Source organism: Arachis ipaensis, chromosome B04, assembly GCF_000816755.2.
Source record: "Arachis ipaensis cultivar K30076 chromosome B04, Araip1.1, whole genome shotgun sequence".
In the NCBI taxonomy this organism is placed as follows: Eukaryota; Viridiplantae; Streptophyta; class Magnoliopsida; order Fabales; family Fabaceae; genus Arachis; species Arachis ipaensis.
In genome coordinates, this window is record NC_029788.2 from 118,629,141 (window position 1) to 118,647,856 (window position 18,716).

An 18,716-nucleotide genomic window follows, 5' to 3' on the forward strand; every position below is an offset into this window, starting at 1 on the left:
TTATTATTAAAGTAACCTTTATAGTATTTTTAGAGAAAAATAAAAATTTAATTTTAATACACTATCAATATAAAGTAGTTTTATATATATATCTAATTACGTAACACCACATTATAAAAAATAATTACTATTTTATTGTCCGCGTTAATAATTATCAAAAAAATAGGTGTGATTGAACGATAATATAAAATACTGTTAGTACATTAAAATTAAACTCATAAAAATAATTGTACATATAAATTAAGAATAATATTTTAAATCAATAGTTAAGGTATTTTTTAAATTTGTTCGAACATTGCAACTTAAATAGAATAAGTGATAAAAATAAAGCTAATTTAATATTAACTAATTTTTTTGTCACGAATTTATTTTATTTTAACTAACGAATAAGCATAGAGAAGTAATATTCCAAATTATTTTCAATAATTTTGCTTCAAAAAATTAATACTTAATATATAAATATTGAAAGATTAGTTCATGACATTTTATTAAAATAAATTAATTTTAAATAATATAAAAGGATAAATTAATTTTTTCTTTTCCCAAATTTTCAAATTACTTTTAAAATAGTAAATGAAACTTGTCACTCTTTAAAACATACTACATATTAATTTATTTTTTATTAGAGGCTAACATATCTAACATTCTAAAAGATTAAAGGTTAATTTAATATTTTATAGATTAATTTCTTTGAAACAAGTATTAAAAAATAATTTGAAATATTACTTTTTTTATTCACCTAAATAAATAAATTAAACTTTAAGATAAAATGCATAATATTAAATATTAGATTAATTACCTGACAAAATTTTTGATAATTCATTATACATCTCCTTATCAATAACTTCTTGAATCTTGAAAAACTGTTATATTTATTGACTATAAAAATAACTATATAAACAATTCAAGATTATTCAATTAAATTAATTTCTTATTATAGGGACGAATTCAATTAATTCAATTAAAACTAGTAGAATTGAGATATCTTGTTTTGCATTGAATTTTCTGAAAAGACAAACAAAAAATGACATTAATCTTTGTTTATGTATGACAAAATACAAATTAAATGACATTAAATTTAATTTATTAGGAATTTATATTTAATAACAGTTACCTATAATGATATTTATTTGTCACCAAAATGAGATAGTTGTGCTCTTTTGAGTTTAGGCTGAAAAAAAAAAAGTTAAATTTTTAACATAATTAATATATACGTCAAAATAGATAGTATTATTATTATATAATAAAAATTTATTTCATTATTTTTTATTCTTTTGATCCAATATTTCTCTTTTTATTATCTTCCTGATGAGTTTATCTAGTATTATTATTATATAAGTTAAATTTATTTCATTACCTTTCATTCTTTTCATTCAATATTTATCTTCTCTTTTTATCATCTTTCTAAATTTTGTTTGCGTTAACTGTATTTTCCTAACCAATAGAATAAATTTTGAGTGGACTGATTTAATATCACGTTTGATTATTAATATTAAAATAAAAATACGTAACATCAATATAATTATCACGATCGTTAATATAGTAATACTTAATTTATTATTTATTTGTCTCATTGATACAATTAATTGATCATCCTTTTATACACTCTATAACGGTTAGAATCCTTCTTCCTATTTATTATATATATGTATCACAATATATTTCAATAGTATTTTGTATATTACTTTAACATTAAATAAAGTTACATTCTAACTAAAATATACCTTTATCTTTTATTGATTTTAAAAATTTTATTTTTATAATAAACATATATTATGTCAATATAAATAAAAAAATATCAGAAAAGAATGAGAATAAAAATAAAAAAAGATAACGATAATAATATAATAAAAGAGTACGAAATAATATATATGAGATAGTAGAAATAACAATAACTACGAGAATAAACTGCTTCTAAGATAATAGAAATAATGATGATTGTATGGGTTATTTTGGGCTGCTCTTATGATGGTAAAAATAATGATAACTGCTTCAGTTGTTTTGGATTATAGTGATAGAAATAAAATGAAAAAAAAATTGGATTACCAAACTCTTATATTTCTTTTAATTTATCAGGTAACTAATGAAATAAAATATTATTATTTACAGTATAAATTAAATTAAAAAATATTTCATCCGTATCATTATAGTAGGAGGAAATAGTTATTATGACAAAAATTAAAATTGTCAATCATACAATAGCACTATTTCAATTTAATCATGTGAAAAAAAATTCGAATATAAATTTATTAGGTATTAAATAAAATAAAATAAAATATTATTTACACTATAAATTAAATAAAAAAATACCACTACTTTTAGAATTAAAAAAATTATATTTTTAAAAATAAATAAATAAATATTTTATAAAACAGCTACTATTGCACGTGAGAGTAATTGCACATAGTTTACAAAGCAGGACTCACTTCAAAATTTCAGTGTCTAAATTTAAGTTTTAATATTATCTTTTATGATAGAACTTCTACCGTATATATCCGTCAGTTACGTGAAACCACATCCACAGTAAACGACAACTCATATTCTCTATCTCATTTTCATCTATATTTCCGTAACAGTTGTAGAAAAATTATGTGTAACATTTTTTTCAATTCTTTACTCTATTATCAAGTAAAATATTAAAGGTCAATCATTCTGGACATGTGTCTATTTTTTAAGGTTGCAAAAATCGAACCGATTAATGAACCAGTAGAATGACCGGTTCAATAATTCAGTAGTCTGATCATGGTTTAACTGGAATTTAACCGGTTTAATTAAATATAAAATAAAATTATTAAATTCTGGCCAGCATGTAACCAGCAAAAAAAAGTGAACTATTGGATGAAATCTCACACAAATCTCACACCATTAAAACCATCATTGATGGTTATTTGATGGTTACAAATTACAAAAGTTGCTGGTAATAAATTTTAAACCAAATAAACACAGAAATCACACAGTATAAATTACATTTAACAAAATAAATCTCCAGCCATAAAAAATATCAATAAAAATACTCCGGAAGTCATAAAACAAAAGAGGCAGCAACCAGATTTTCTTCATCAGTTAATCAGCAGAGTTAAATAGTTAATTCAATTGAATTCTTTTTTACAATTACAACAATCAGGATTTAATCTATCCAACCATCAGAATCTAGAATATAGAAAACAGCAAATCATAATCATTATAATTAACAAAATAAGTGATTTAATGAATAGAAAAATAACTATTTGTATTCATAAACTTTGTAAATATTGACAAAAACACTCATAAAAAAAAAAACTAAAGTTATACTTACAAAAAATGGATTTTGTTAACAAAAAGACCAAATCCTAAACTTTTGTTGATGTTTCAATAAAATATCCAATAATTACCACTCTTTTTTCTTCAACTTCAATTCTATCACTATATTTTCTCCAAATCTCAAATTTTCACATCTCAATTGCCACCATCTTAATCACATTTTTTCTTCACTACTACTTCGCCCTTTAACTTAATACTCTGACTTTGGTATGTCACCTTTTCTAAATTTTCGGCTTCTTGAACTCGAGTTCCTGCAAGCTAACACACCAAATCTTTCTGCTCCAATTCTACTTAGAATTCCGAATCTCATGCGGTCATGCCCCTCCCCAGCCGAAACTCCATTCCCTTTCCACCACACTATGCAATCTATCTCCATCACCCTTTATTCGCCACTCCCCACTACATCCACCTCTCTCCACCACACTATGCGATGCGTTTGTAGTTTGATTATTATCCTTATCTTCCGCAGTACAATCGATGTCGATGTCTCTTCCTTTAACGCCAACGTATTTGTGACTTGATCACTATCCTTGTCGTCCGCATAAAAGCAAAGAAAATGCATCTCGATTTGAGAGAATACCCTCTGAACCTCAGAAAACTGTTACAATTGCTACCAAGGTTTAAGATCACCCACAGGCCACAGGTCCAGGAGTCCTAGTTTCAAGAACGCATTCTTGCTTCATTGAAGGGTTAGCAAGCAACTTTGTTTCCTAAGTATAACTTCTGGTGGGATGGATGTGAGTCTCAGTGGAAATGTCAAATAGTGGCTTGTCCTTAAAGCCATTCATTCTTCACAAGATGAAAATAATGAATGCAAATACTCCTCATTTGAACTTGTAAAAGAAGTACATTGCGTACTATCCACCTTCAGGGTCATTTCCAACGTCATAAAAAAGTCCTCTAGAGTAAACAAAAACTTTCAACCTTCCCAGTGTAATAATGTGTAACTAGAATACCAACTAGAGTAGAACTACACAAGACAAGATTCTGTCTATGGCATGCCCTTCCAGTGAAATTCTTCTTCAACTAATCAAAGTAATTTCAATGCATACCTTATTATTGCTAAATGCAGACCATTTTACAAAAAACAAGAGTCAGCACAGCCAATCCATCAATTCTGAAGTTACTCAATATTGTTAATAGTAATAGATAATTATAGCATTGTCAATCACTGGAAAAAGACAACATCAGCTCATAAATGGATTATGCTACAGCATTAAACTTCTGCCCACCCAAAAAAGAAGTTTTGATAGGAGCAAGCTCTAGAAAAAATGGAAGAAGGTAAGTGAAACCGCACTAAACCAGAAAAATCCCCTTCGAAACCCAAAATTCAAAGCAAATTAATTTCTTTCTCTTCTCTTTGCCTTTCGTTGAAGCTGATTTGCTGCCCCATTCCCAAGAAACCCTCCCACAAACAAAAATTAACGGAAAAAAGAAGAAACAATTTTCGCTTAATTTATTTGTGTGATGGGATATGCAAAATTTCGAGATCAAGAACTTACAAGGCAAGGATAGTGTCCACTTGTCCTTATGAGAGAGCGTGTGTGTGGTGTGAAGTAAAAGTGGCACACTTTCCACGTAGGAATAGGGACACACATGTCAATTACGGATTCGCGCACACACCCTCCTTTCTTTCCACACAAAACCATTCTCTTATCTTCTTCTTCATCTTCTTCAGAGAGAGAGAGAAAGAAGAGCAAAGTAAGAAAGTAGCAAAAAATGGCACAGGCAGCCACAGCAAGTGGCCTTAACACCGCCGCAAACTGTGGCCCTTGTTCAGTAAATGGTGGTGGTGGATTACGACCAACCTTGAAATTGAAGCCGATGGCGCTGGGTCCCAAGTCATGGTTCTTCTCAGGCTCACTGAACCTCTTGCATCATCCCAACCAGAAACACCTTACATCAGCAGCACCAAGGATTTCCATGCGGGTGGCCTCCAAGCAAGCTTATATCTGCCGAGATTGCGGGTCTTATCTCATTCTCAATCATGATATGATGATATGATACACTTCTTGTTTCAACTTGGAAATTATTCATGGTGATTCATATGATGCAGGTATATATATAACGATAGAACACCCTTTGACAAGTTGCCTGATAACTACTTCTGCCCCGGTAATTCTTTTTTTCTTGTGCTTAATTTCAACAAATACTTGATTACAATAAGAAAGGGTGTACTTTGCAGTTTGTGGAGCTCCAAAGAGAAGATTTAAGCCTTATGCACCATCCGTCACAAGAGATGCAAATGATACATCGGTTAGAAAGGCAAGAAAGGCCGAGCTCCAGAGGGATGAAGCGGTTGGGTGAGTCATCCATCTTTTTCGTTTCCAAGCATATGCAAGAAAAATGGTTGGATTTCATTTTTGTTTGTTCACAGGAAGGCACTTCCTATTGCAATTTTGGTGGGAATTGCAGCGCTTGTTGGATTGTATTTCTACCTCAACACCCAGTACTAGGTTGCACTCCCCGTTACCTCTGAAATGTGGAGTTTAAGTGGTACTCTTGTCTTCTTTTCTTTCTTTCTTTTTGTACCCTGTGTTTCATTCATAGAGGAGAACATTATTGGTCATGTTTATAAACCCTGCCTAATCAAGGTGGAAGAGTTGATTTCACTCTCTCAATTCACGTTTTTAAAAAGAATAATCTATATTTACATTTTCAACATGGTTGAGTTTTCTAAGATTCGATGCCAAGAATTTCTTATTTATACAGTAACATTCTTCAAATGACATGCAATGAAGCTATGGTATCAGCTTCAATAACAGATACACGAAGTTCATAAAGGACTCTTAACGGTTCATTATCATTCTAAACAAGTAAACAACATTGATAAAAATAGCTTCAACTCAACGAAGCAAATAGCAACATGTTTTTATTTTGGAATACAGCATACATTTAATGGAAATTTAACAACCACTAAGCAGCAGTATGGGGTATCCCTCTGATCAATGTCCCATGAGAAACATCAATAGATGATTCTAAGAGTGAGCTGCTGGTATCTGTCTCACTAAAACAATACACAGGTGCCTGCCAATTCGTATCCTCGAGCACCGCACCAACCTCAAATGTCATCACATGAGCAACCATTCCTGGAATCAACCAAATGAAACAGCATTCATTACAAATAACATATAATGATATTATAATTGAAGAAGTATACCGAAGAAGTAACCAACCAGAGGAGAAGACCCACATAACAGGTCTTTGAGTAAGTACATCCTCGTAGTAGGTGATGAAATCAGCCTTCTCCCAGACATTGCAGAGGAAATTGTCAACATTCTTATGACCAAGAAAGGTAGCACCGTCGAGCCAGTTGGGGCGTAGAATGCCAACATCGAAATGTACCACCTTGCAGGTGGTGTTGAATGGGTGGAGGGTGTAGTAGAAGGAGGTGCCGTTGTCCCATTCGAGGTCGTAGGTGAGGACACCCAACTGGTGCTGGATGATGTTGAAGTTGCGGCCGTTGGGCCAGTCGTACCATAAGTCTACCTTCTGCAGGGAACTGCTTCTGTTGATGAAGAGCACCGAGTGGAATTGATCAGGCCATGTTGCTGGACATGGAACTGGCTCCTCTGCCATTAACGGCGACAGCTGAAGAAACAGAGGAAGAAGTAGCAGAAACACACAAACGGGGTCTAATGCAGTTGCAGAGGCCATTCACGTGGTTTGTGTGAGTGTCAGAACAAGACGTCAAGAAATTTGAGATATATAAGACACGTGCAAAATTCGGGTCCACAAGAAGTCTAGTATTTCTTCCCGATCTTCTATCGGAACACGAATCTTTTTGGGAACTAAAATAATGATTTAGTCCAAAAAGTCCAAATCTTCTAGTTCTAGTTTTATTTTTTCTCCCTTTGTGCTGATATGCACTTGCTAATACAAACCTTTGAGTTGCAGTTAGTCAGTTACCCATCACTTATTTTATAATAACAAAAATGGTAAAAAATGCATTTTTTTTCATTGTTACAAATGACAAGATCTTGAGTTCTCAAGCTACTGATTGCCAACAATGGGACCGTCCCGACCTTTCTTGATATCATCCCAACCCCTTACCCATGGTTGGCCAGGTGTTGCTCTTGTTTCTGGGGCAGAATGGCTCTCAAGGTTCTTCATAACTCTTTCATGCACTGCAGCAAAAACCTAAGCAATAGATAACTCAAATGTGAATTTTACCCACAGGAAAAGCAAAAATCAAATCAAATAAGTAACTTGGAACTCCATCAATTAAATAATGAAATGAAACTCACTGGATTACTGCTAACTGATTCTGGGGGTTTCTCCTGTCCAGATAGCCACTTCCATAGGTCTGGATTCTCCTATAGAACAGAAGAAGGATTTTGAAGTGTCATTACTCGAGCAAAGAAATTTATCAACCAAGCTAGCCTAACAGCTCTCCATTTATTTATTTTCCATCAAAATTCCTGACCCTATCAAAACACACACTTATATACAATTTTAATGGATAGGTGTGCCAACTTCAAAATTCCTGACCTTATCACCCAAATTTCCCCCCAAAATAATTACAATCAAGTTGGTGTAAACCAAAGAGTTCCATTCCATAAGACCATAACGATGGAGTTTAGGTGTACCAATGAAATTAGAAGATAACAAACTTGTGCAATTGTACAATGGATCAAAGTGGAATTGAGATGATCCTAGGTAATCTTTACAACCAATCAATACTAGAGTGAAGGAAACTATTCATGTGAACGAGAGCTCGAACACGGCTTTCATCCAAGGAGTGAATATTGTCCTCCACCCATTTACCGAGAACCAAGTCGAGTTCCAAGAGCCCTCGTTGTTTGCTTCTATAAATTAGCCTATTCGGAAAGAAAGAACAAAATCAACAGAGGAACAGCTAAAAGAGAAGAATAGAAAGAGGGGGGAGGGGAACCTGTTAAACAAGCGCCTTTTGCTTTCTTCATCAGATAAATCGATATGAAGGGAGAAAGGATCGGCAGGGAGGGAGCTGAAAGGGGAAGAAAGAGAATAGCGAGGAAGAGGAGATGCGGTGGGATTAGATGAAGTGAGGAATCTCCGGAGGTTGATTAAGCCTCGTCTCAGAGAACCCATTTGATTCGGAGAATTGGAACTAATGAATTGTGTTTTAGTTGTATTTGTAACGGTTTGCACTTTGCCTTCCTCTTCTGCTACAGTACTACCCATAGTTATCAGCAACACAAGATTTAGCTAAGTGATTATTTAAGCAAGACAGCAACAAATTCAAGGTTCAGTAATGATAATCAGCAACAAATTCAACTCAGTCATCTTTTCCAGCAACAAAAAAATTAGCTCAGTGATATGTTCAGCAACAAATTCAGCTGATTGATAATTTTCAACAACAAATTCAACCATGATAATGTCCAGCAACAAATACTTTACCTACAAATATGATTTACAGCAACAAAAAATTTAGCTAAATCATTATTTCAGCAAGACAGCAACAAATTCAACTATCAGTGCTGATAATCAGCAACAAGTGATTATTTTCAGAAAAAAAATGAGCTCGGTGATATTTTCAGCAACAAATTCAAGGTGTAGTGATGATTTAGGGCAATGAAATTGAAAAAGAAGAACAGGGCCGAAGGAAGCTCACCTGCTCAGGGAGCAACTGACGTCCGAAGCAATAAGACGACAACGACCACCACCCGAGGTTGAGTGCGAGAGAGTGAGTGCGTGAGCGAGACGGAGACGAGAGAGGTTGAGTGTGGCAGCAGCCGTGAGAGAGCTTGAGCTTGAGTCAGAGTGTGACGAGAAAGAGACTCCAGAGAAGAGCACGTTGAGCGGTTGAGGGATTGAGGGCTGCGTGATCACTGATCAGATTAGGGCATTAGGGGCTGTGCAGGGGTGGGGATTTTTTTTTTAGATATAAAATATTATTAAATTTTCAGCTTTCGTTCCAAGACTAACAAACATGATACTGAATCTCAATCTCTCAGTTTTCATCCAAGTAACTCAAAACAAATACTACCCAAATCAATACTCCAAAGATTATGACGTTGACAAAATGGTACTTGACATTTGTTATTAACAAAATGATTTGCGAAAAATTTTAAATTTTAACAAAAATATCCAAAAGTGCATGATGTCACATTCAACGAAAAATACTAATCCGACAATCAAAAAAATTTAATGATGGTGACAAAGAATTCCGACAACGTTTTCGGGCGAAGAGGGGAGCTTGATTCGCTAATCTCTTCCTTCACCTTCTCGCCCCCAACCCGAAACCTTAATCTCTTCCCTCACTTTCTTTCGTGGTCAACCTTCTTCTTCCTCATGTGAACTATCACAAATGCCATCTCTTTCTCTTCCTCAAACCCTAAAAACAACAAATGAATCATTTTGAGGAGTAGTTTGTACACGTCGTGATAAACCAGATCCAAAGCAGAAACAACATCAAAACAGTGTCCTATCGCTACATTATCAATACCACACCTCAGCGCTTTCATAGTTATGGCGTCGTTAGTGGACATTATAATTTCTTTGGTGGTGTCAATGTTGAATCGGATATTCAGAACTATGTAAGAAAGGTCTGTGAGGGTCACATTGCTATCAAGCATGGCAGCGGTGACAATTTTGAAGATTCATGTCCCAAAGCCTATCTCGAGGATCTTGAGTTGGCACCGGTTGTCGAAGATAGCAGCAAAGAGGGGCCTGGTGGAGGGGCTAGAGCAGTGGCTGTCGAAGAAGGACAATGGGATGAGGTTGACTAGGATTTTGAATAAGATAGGTTTGGGGGTAACAGCGGAGGTTGATCACGAAAGAAGGTCTCCGATGCGAGTAACGACAGAGGAGGTGAGGGAAGATATTAGGGTTTTGGGTTGGGCGTGAAGAGGTGAGAGAAGAGATTAGCGAATCAAGCTCTCCTCCTCGCCGGAAATGCCATCAGAGTTCTCTGCTATCATTATTAAGTTTTTTCAATTGTCAAATCAGAAATTTTTGTTGAATGTGACTTTATGTTTTTATGTTTGGTGTTTTTGTTAAATTTTAAAACATTTCAAGGATTATTTTGTCAATAACAATAATCAAATACTATTTTTATCGGCGACAAAATTTTTTGGGTATCAATTTAGTATTTACCTCATTTTTAATCCTATTCAATTCAAATTATTATGTCACCAAAAAAAAAATTCAAATTATTATAATTTGAATGGAATTAGATCGGCTAATTTAATTTTAAAAGATGCAAAATTTTAAATTAAAAAACTTTTAAATTTTAAAATTTGTATACAATATAATTTAAATTACAAAAATTTAAAATTTGATTGTTTATATTTATCCAAATTTTAAATTTTTGTAATTTAAATTATATTGTATACAAATTTTAAAATTTAAAATTTGATTGTTTATATTTATCCAAATTTTAAATTTTTGTAATTTAAATTATATTGTATACAAATTTTAAAATTTAAAATTTGATTGTTTATATTTATCCAAATTTTAAATTTTTGTAATTTAAATTATATTGTATACAAATTTTAAAATTTAAAATTTGATTGTTTATATTTATCCAAATTTTAAATTTTTGTAATTTAAATTATATTGTATACAAATTTTAAAATTTAAAATTTGATTGTTTATATTTATCCAAATTTTAAATTTTTGTAATTTAAATTATATTGTATACAAATTTTAAAATTTAAAATTTGATTGTTTATATTTATCCAAATTTTAAATTTTTGTAATTTAAATTATATTGTATACAAATTTTAAAATTTAAAATTTGATTGTTTATATTTATCCAAATTTTAAATTTTTGTAATTTAAATTATATTGTATACAAATTTTAAAATTTAAAATTTGATTGTTTATATTTATCCAAATTTTAAATTTTTGTAATTTAAATTATATTGTATACAAATTTTAAAATTTAAAATTTGATTGTTTATATTTATCCAAATTTTAAATTTTTGTAATTTAAATTATATTGTATACAAATTTTAAAATTTAAAATTTGATTGTTTATATTTATCCAAATTTTAAATTTTTGTAATTTAAATTATATTGTATACAAATTTTAAAATTTAAAATTTGATTGTTTATATTTATCCAAATTTTAAATTTTTGTAATTTAAATTATATTGTATACAAATTTTAAAATTTAAAATTTGATTGTTTATATTTATCCAAATTTTAAATTTTTGTAATTTAAATTATATTGTATACAAATTTTAAAATTTAAAATTTGATTGTTTATATTTATCCAAATTTTAAATTTTTGTAATTTAAATTATATTGTATACAAATTTTAAAATTTAAAATTTGATTGTTTATATTTATCCAAATTTTAAATTTTTGTAATTTAAATTATATTGTATACAAATTTTAAAATTTAAAATTTGATTGTTTATATTTATCCAAATTTTAAATTTTTGTAATTTAAATTATATTGTATACAAATTTTAAAATTTAAAATTTGATTGTTTATATTTATCCAAATTTTAAATTTTTGTAATTTAAATTATATTGTATACAAATTTTAAAATTTAAAATTTGATTGTTTATATTTATCCAAATTTTAAATTTTTGTAATTTAAATTATATTGTATACAAATTTTAAAATTTAAAATTTGATTGTTTATATTTATCCAAATTTTAAATTTTTGTAATTTAAATTATATTGTATACAAATTTTAAAATTTAAAATTTGATTGTTTATATTTATCCAAATTTTAAATTTTTGTAATTTAAATTATATTGTATACAAATTTTAAAATTTAAAATTTGATTGTTTATATTTATCCAAATTTTAAATTTTTGTAATTTAAATTATATTGTATACAAATTTTAAAATTTAAAATTTGATTGTTTATATTTATCCAAATTTTAAATTTTTGTAATTTAAATTATATTGTATACAAATTTTAAAATTTAAAATTTGATTGTTTATATTTATCCAAATTTTAAATTTTTGTAATTTAAATTATATTGTATACAAATTTTAAAATTTAAAATTTGATTGTTTATATTTATCCAAATTTTAAATTTTTGTAATTTAAATTATATTGTATACAAATTTTAAAATTTAAAATTTGATTGTTTATATTTATCCAAATTTTAAATTTTTGTAATTTAAATTATATTGTATACAAATTTTAAAATTTAAAATTTGATTGTTTATATTTATCCAAATTTTAAATTTTTGTAATTTAAATTATATTGTATACAAATTTTAAAATTTAAAATTTGATTGTTTATATTTATCCAAATTTTAAATTTTTGTAATTTAAATTATATTGTATACAAATTTTAAAATTTAAAATTTGATTGTTTATATTTATCCAAATTTTAAATTTTTGTAATTTAAATTATATTGTATACAAATTTTAAAATTTAAAATTTGATTGTTTATATTTATCCAAATTTTAAATTTTTGTAATTTAAATTATATTGTATACAAATTTTAAAATTTAAAATTTGATTGTTTATATTTATCCAAATTTTAAATTTTTGTAATTTAAATTATATTGTATACAAATTTTAAAATTTAAAATTTGATTGTTTATATTTATCCAAATTTTAAATTTTTGTAATTTAAATTATATTGTATACAAATTTTAAAATTTAAAATTTGATTGTTTATATTTATCCAAATTTTAAATTTTTGTAATTTAAATTATATTGTATACAAATTTTAAAATTTAAAATTTGATTGTTTATATTTATCCAAATTTTAAATTTTTGTAATTTAAATTATATTGTATACAAATTTTAAAATTTAAAATTTGATTGTTTATATTTATCCAAATTTTAAATTTTTGTAATTTAAATTATATTGTATACAAATTTTAAAATTTAAAATTTGATTGTTTATATTTATCCAAATTTTAAATTTTTGTAATTTAAATTATATTGTATACAAATTTTAAAATTTAAAATTTGATTGTTTATATTTATCCAAATTTTAAATTTTTGTAATTTAAATTATATTGTATACAAATTTTAAAATTTAAAATTTGATTGTTTATATTTATCCAAATTTTAAATTTTTGTAATTTAAATTATATTGTATACAAATTTTAAAATTTAAAATTTGATTGTTTATATTTATCCAAATTTTAAATTTTTGTAATTTAAATTATATTGTATACAAATTTTAAAATTTAAAATTTGATTGTTTATATTTATCCAAATTTTAAATTTTTGTAATTTAAATTATATTGTATACAAATTTTAAAATTTAAAATTTGATTGTTTATATTTATCCAAATTTTAAATTTTTGTAATTTAAATTATATTGTATACAAATTTTAAAATTTAAAATTTGATTGTTTATATTTATCCAAATTTTAAATTTTTGTAATTTAAATTATATTGTATACAAATTTTAAAATTTAAAATTTGATTGTTTATATTTATCCAAATTTTAAATTTTTGTAATTTAAATTATATTGTATACAAATTTTAAAATTTAAAATTTGATTGTTTATATTTATCCAAATTTTAAATTTTTGTAATTTAAATTATATTGTATACAAATTTTAAAATTTAAAATTTGATTGTTTATATTTATCCAAATTTTAAATTTTTGTAATTTAAATTATATTGTATACAAATTTTAAAATTTAAAATTTGATTGTTTATATTTATCCAAATTTTAAATTTTTGTAATTTAAATTATATTGTATACAAATTTTAAAATTTAAAATTTGATTGTTTATATTTATCCAAATTTTAAATTTTTGTAATTTAAATTATATTGTATACAAATTTTAAAATTTAAAATTTGATTGTTTATATTTATCCAAATTTTAAATTTTTGTAATTTAAATTATATTGTATACAAATTTTAAAATTTAAAATTTGATTGTTTATATTTATCCAAATTTTAAATTTTTGTAATTTAAATTATATTGTATACAAATTTTAAAATTTAAAATTTGATTGTTTATATTTATCCAAATTTTAAATTTTTGTAATTTAAATTATATTGTATACAAATTTTAAAATTTAAAATTTGATTGTTTATATTTATCCAAATTTTAAATTTTTGTAATTTAAATTATATTGTATACAAATTTTAAAATTTAAAATTTGATTGTTTATATTTATCCAAATTTTAAATTTTTGTAATTTAAATTATATTGTATACAAATTTTAAAATTTAAAATTTGATTGTTTATATTTATCCAAATTTTAAATTTTTGTAATTTAAATTATATTGTATACAAATTTTAAAATTTAAAATTTGATTGTTTATATTTATCCAAATTTTAAATTTTTGTAATTTAAATTATATTGTATACAAATTTTAAAATTTAAAATTTGATTGTTTATATTTATCCAAATTTTAAATTTTTGTAATTTAAATTATATTGTATACAAATTTTAAAATTTAAAATTTGATTGTTTATATTTATCCAAATTTTAAATTTTTGTAATTTAAATTATATTGTATACAAATTTTAAAATTTAAAATTTGATTGTTTATATTTATCCAAATTTTAAATTTTTGTAATTTAAATTATATTGTATACAAATTTTAAAATTTAAAATTTGATTGTTTATATTTATCCAAATTTTAAATTTTTGTAATTTAAATTATATTGTATACAAATTTTAAAATTTAAAATTTGATTGTTTATATTTATCCAAATTTTAAATTTTAAAATTTTTTTTATCAAATTTTTTATTTTTATTCTTAAATTATTCTTAACTAAAAAATTATAAAATAAAAAAAGAAAAAGAAAAACGAAAAAAGAGAAGGAAATCACGCTGGGGGGAAGAGGGGGAAGGGAAGGTGGGAAAGAGAAAGGGGAAGAAGAGGGGGGTTCTCGCTGCCGCCGTTGTTTCTTGTCGTTCAGTCCTTGCTGCTGGATCTCACCGCCAGATCTCGCGCTGCTCCTCTTCCTCGCTCGACGTCGACGCCAGCAGATCCATGAGGTTAGACGTCGCGCGCCACTCGCCGTTTTTACTCCTCTTCGTCGCTAGGTCTCCAGTTCGTTGATATTCTTCGCTAGTCGTTGCTGCTCCTCGTCCTCCTTGCGAGTTGTTGTTGTTGTTATGATTCCATTATACATTGGTGTTAGGATATTTGAGCACCCGCAGTTGGAGAATTCTAATCCAATTGCAGTGCATTGTCAGTCTAACATATACCAAAATCTAATTTGCGTTAATCAATTATATGCCAGCAACAGACAGTGGAATGAGCAAGTAATTAAAGATAGATTCCCATCCACAAGCAATTGCAAGTGCTATTCTATAGACAAAAACCAGCGATAATGAAGTTGAAATTACCTAGAAGTTAGACAACAATGACTACTATTCAATTTTTCGGAGTATTGAGTTGCATTTCAATTTTATCATCCATATCGGATGAACTCCCAGAAACATGCTGCAAGAAAGAAATTTGGGAAGCAACATGGAAGATACCATGTTCAAGGAAGGTAAAAACATTCATCTAAAAATTAAAGTTCTTCATGGTGGTCTGTCGGTCAAAAGTAAGCTCAAGCAACGATTTTCATCTATCAAAAACTTTTGCCCTAACTGTCAGTAACTAGGAAAATTTATCATTCATTGTCTTCTTTCATGCTCCGTAGCTCAACTCTTTTGGTCGGAAATCAGTCTCAGAAACTAGATTTTACCAATTCTCCCAAATCAATTTTGGAAATGGTGGTCTTGGCTCTTGAATGAATTGAAGAAGGAAGTGGGTTGGAAGGAGAAGACTGCACTTACATCGATACTACCATGAAAGATTTAAAGAGCAAAAAATGTCAGGGTCTTCGAGAATACTACCATTTCACTTTACCAAGTAGTGACGGAAGTTAAGACCATGGCAGAGGAATTTTAAAGACATCTCACTTCTTAGTTTCTTTTTCTTTTTTTTTTTCTTTCTCTTAATGTTGTTTCTTAAGGACACTTGGGTTTATCCCCTTTTTGGCTTTTTGAAATAAATGAAGTACCACTTTTTTTTTTGAAAAAAAAATCTCAAATAAAAAAAATTAAATATAAGAATAGTCTTGACAGGTGTTACTTTTGAATTTCAGGTAAAAAACTAGTCACCCATAACCACCATATTTGTAGCCATCATGGATCGTGGCCATAATATAATTGTTATATTTCAATAAGAAATCAGCGCAAGAACATCATCTATCAAGTTCTCATATTGAACCTACATGTATAACATATGCTAATATTATATAAAGATCAATAATAATAATAATAATCAAAGTGGACCTGGTTTTGCATTGCAATCATAACAACCAGACTTCTTATCTTTAGGTATATATAAACATGGTCCCTTTTTCTTAATTTGCCAAGCGCAAAAACTTCGACACAATGTCTTGCATTGTCCCTTGTATCGCTATATATTTCAAACCAATAGCAACCACCTTTCCATGAAAAGCAGCAATAGAAAAGTGTGCTGCCCCAAACATTAGGTCGAAAATGGAACTCAAAAGTCTCATGAGGCTTCAGATAGTTCTCCCCAATATCATTGTCTATCTTTTGATTTGCAATGAACTTTTAGCTCATCTTTGCTTTCCAAAGCATTTTCTATCTTCAAAATGTGTAGTTGGAATTATTGAATAAGTGTTGCCTAATAATGGCAACATAATTATAGTAACCACCCAAAGCATTAAATGAGTTCTAGCAAAAATGAGAGCTATGCATTACTATTATTTTTACCGTCTATATGACTATATGAAATTAAACATACATTCCATTGTTACACTAACATAATATAAAAGTATATATAGATTTTAGTTTATGGTTGAACTCAACGTGTCAAAAGCATGCATAAAGTTTTTCTCATTATTCGGTAACATACAAAATTGTATGATATATAACCTAGCAATCATTAAACTCTTTTAAGTCAGAATATTTGAAATTGTTCTGAATGACGATTCAATTATCAAATCCTCAATTGAAAATATATTTTGATTCCTCAGATAATATTATCAATGAAATTTTCATGAAGAAAATTAATTATCTTTCAGTTAGTAAAAAAGTAAATACTTAGAATATTTATGACATATATTTGGTCATGCAAAAGTTCCAGCATATCTTTTGAGGATTTGGTGATGTGATTCCTCAATATGACCTGAAAAACATAAATATCAATCATAAAGGTAAAATATAATATTTTAACTATTCTATCTGTAATATAATTGTCGTTGTTGTCTCAAACTAATAACTTTTTATAAGTTACACACAGTAAATATAAAATAAAACTATAACACATAAAAATTTTACAAAAACTTTTCTTAAAGTTAATATTATTCATTCTATTAATAAATTTCTTCTTCTAAATTTAAGTTAATATTATCCACTCTACTAATAATGGCAACATAATTATAGTAACCACCCATAACATCAAATAAGTTCTAGCAAAAATGAGAGACATGCATTACTATTATTTTTACTGTATGAAATTAAACATACATTATTGTTTACACTAACATAATATAAAAGTATATATAGAGTTAAGGTTATGGTTGAACTCAAATTTAAGTCTCAAAAGCATGCATAAAGTTTTTCTCATTATTCGGTAACATACAAAACGCGTTTGCGCAAATAACACTTATTTTATAAGGTTTCTTTAAAATAGCATATTACTTTATACATAGTTAAATTAGAATTACACTTCTTTGGTACATTTTATCTAACTTGAAACTACATACACATTCTTAAAACAAAATAATCTCACATATTTATGTAATGTTAACCTAAAAAAATATAAAGGTTAAATTTTATTTTGGTGCATTATTTTTGTTATTTATTTATGAAAAAGTATAGGTAGACAATGAAAATATTAAATAATGTGAAAACAATAGATATATCAGATGTTTAATTCATTAGGTGTGCAAATGGTTATCCTAATATTAAAATTTAGTAGGGTAATTTGAGGTGTAGTGTATTTTTACTTTATTGGGTCAATTTTAGAGTTTATTATTTATATTGTTCACAAAAATTATTGTCTATCTAACAAAGTTTTTATTTATTTATTAAAAAATTATATTTTTTTTACTGATAATAACTTTAATATATCTACTTACGATAGCTAAATTCTAAATTGAATTTTTGTTCTCTTGTTTCTACGTTTTTTAGGGCGTTACGTTCTTAACGTGGTGTAATCTACGTTAGTATTATAAATTCATATACAGTTGTTCCTAAAAATATAATAAAAGTTTTACTACCTTATTTTGTAAAATACATTGCTTATCACACACTAGAGAATAACAAATTATAAATAAATAAACTAATAATATCCTCGATTTCATGGACTTAGCTTACGAAATTTATTTTTTAGTTACGTCCCCTATCGTCCCACTTAGGGATTGATTAATATAAGAAATTATGTTATATTTTGATGATGTATCGTATTTTATAACTTTAATAAATATTCAATAATTATTTTCTCTATTTTTAAATAAATGTTTATATTTTTATATATATCTTTCTTTTACAAATAGGTG

General features: G+C 27.0%; 4 protein-coding genes and 1 long non-coding RNA gene across 13 annotated transcripts in view; 2 read left to right on the plus strand and 3 right to left on the minus strand.

The window, feature by feature from the left end:
• Positions 4,977-5,976, plus strand: LOC107635002. Its single transcript, XM_016338364.2, has 4 exons — positions 4,977-5,267; positions 5,357-5,415; positions 5,486-5,603; positions 5,678-5,976. Exons 1-4 carry the CDS (start codon positions 5,020-5,022, stop codon positions 5,754-5,756), a joined length of 504 nt encoding a protein of 167 aa, XP_016193850.1. The 5' UTR covers positions 4,977-5,019; the 3' UTR covers positions 5,757-5,976.
• On the minus strand, positions 5,968-9,161 carry LOC107635001 (succinate dehydrogenase assembly factor 2, mitochondrial). 9 transcript variants are annotated; one of them, XR_001619074.2, is made up of 5 exons: positions 8,897-9,161; positions 7,548-7,616; positions 6,477-7,440; positions 6,119-6,389; positions 5,968-6,088 (listed from the first exon to the last, which is right to left on the minus strand). XR_001619074.2 is itself a non-coding variant. In XM_021121761.1 (5 exons), exons 2-5 carry the CDS (start codon positions 8,464-8,466, stop codon positions 7,294-7,296), a joined length of 534 nt encoding a protein of 177 aa, XP_020977420.1. In that variant the 5' UTR covers positions 8,467-8,682; positions 8,897-9,035; the 3' UTR covers positions 7,029-7,293. The 9 variants fall into 9 exon arrangements, 7 of the variants coding, with proteins under 7 accessions (XP_016193845.1, XP_020977420.1, XP_020977417.1 ...); XR_001619075.2 differs by having other exon boundaries at positions 6,477-7,427; positions 8,897-9,038; XM_021121761.1 differs by lacking the exons at positions 5,968-6,088; positions 6,119-6,389 and adding exons at positions 8,075-8,120; positions 8,195-8,682 and having other exon boundaries at positions 7,029-7,440; positions 8,897-9,035.
• Positions 8,689-9,075, plus strand: LOC110271248. The gene is made up of 2 exons (XR_002361748.1): positions 8,689-8,953; positions 9,001-9,075. It is a non-coding gene; the product is annotated as an uncharacterized LOC110271248 (long non-coding RNA).
• On the minus strand, positions 9,543-9,860 carry LOC107637088. The gene has a single exon (XM_016340538.1). It carries the CDS (start codon positions 9,858-9,860, stop codon positions 9,543-9,545), a length of 318 nt encoding a protein of 105 aa, XP_016196024.1.
• LOC107637090 (S-protein homolog 3-like) overlaps positions 17,283-18,716 on the minus strand; it is a 3,424-nt gene continuing 1,990 nt past the window's right edge. The window contains exon 2 of the mRNA XM_016340539.1: positions 17,283-17,341. Within this exon, the coding sequence (XP_016196025.1) occupies positions 17,283-17,341 (59 nt within the window). The remainder of the gene's footprint in view (positions 17,342-18,716) is intronic.

Coding starts and splice junctions, on each gene's coding strand:
- LOC107635002 (XM_016338364.2), top strand. CDS start 5,020: ATGGCACAGGCAGCCACAGCAAGTGGCCTTAACACCGCCGCAAACTGT. Junction 5,416..5,485: donor TGATAACTACTTCTGCCCCG/GTAATTCTTTTT, acceptor TGTACTTTGCAG/TTTGTGGAGCTCCAAAGAGA. Junction 5,604..5,677: donor CAGAGGGATGAAGCGGTTGG/GTGAGTCATCCA, acceptor GTTTGTTCACAG/GAAGGCACTTCCTATTGCAA.
- LOC107635001 (XM_016338359.2), bottom strand. CDS start 6,957: ATGGCCTCTGCAACTGCATTAGACCCCGTTTGTGTGTTTCTGCTACTT. Junction 6,390..6,476: donor TATGTGGGTCTTCTCCTCTG/GTTGGTTACTTC, acceptor GGTTGATTCCAG/GAATGGTTGCTCATGTGATG.
- LOC107637088 (XM_016340538.1), bottom strand. CDS start 9,860: ATGCTTGATAGCAATGTGACCCTCACAGACCTTTCTTACATAGTTCTG.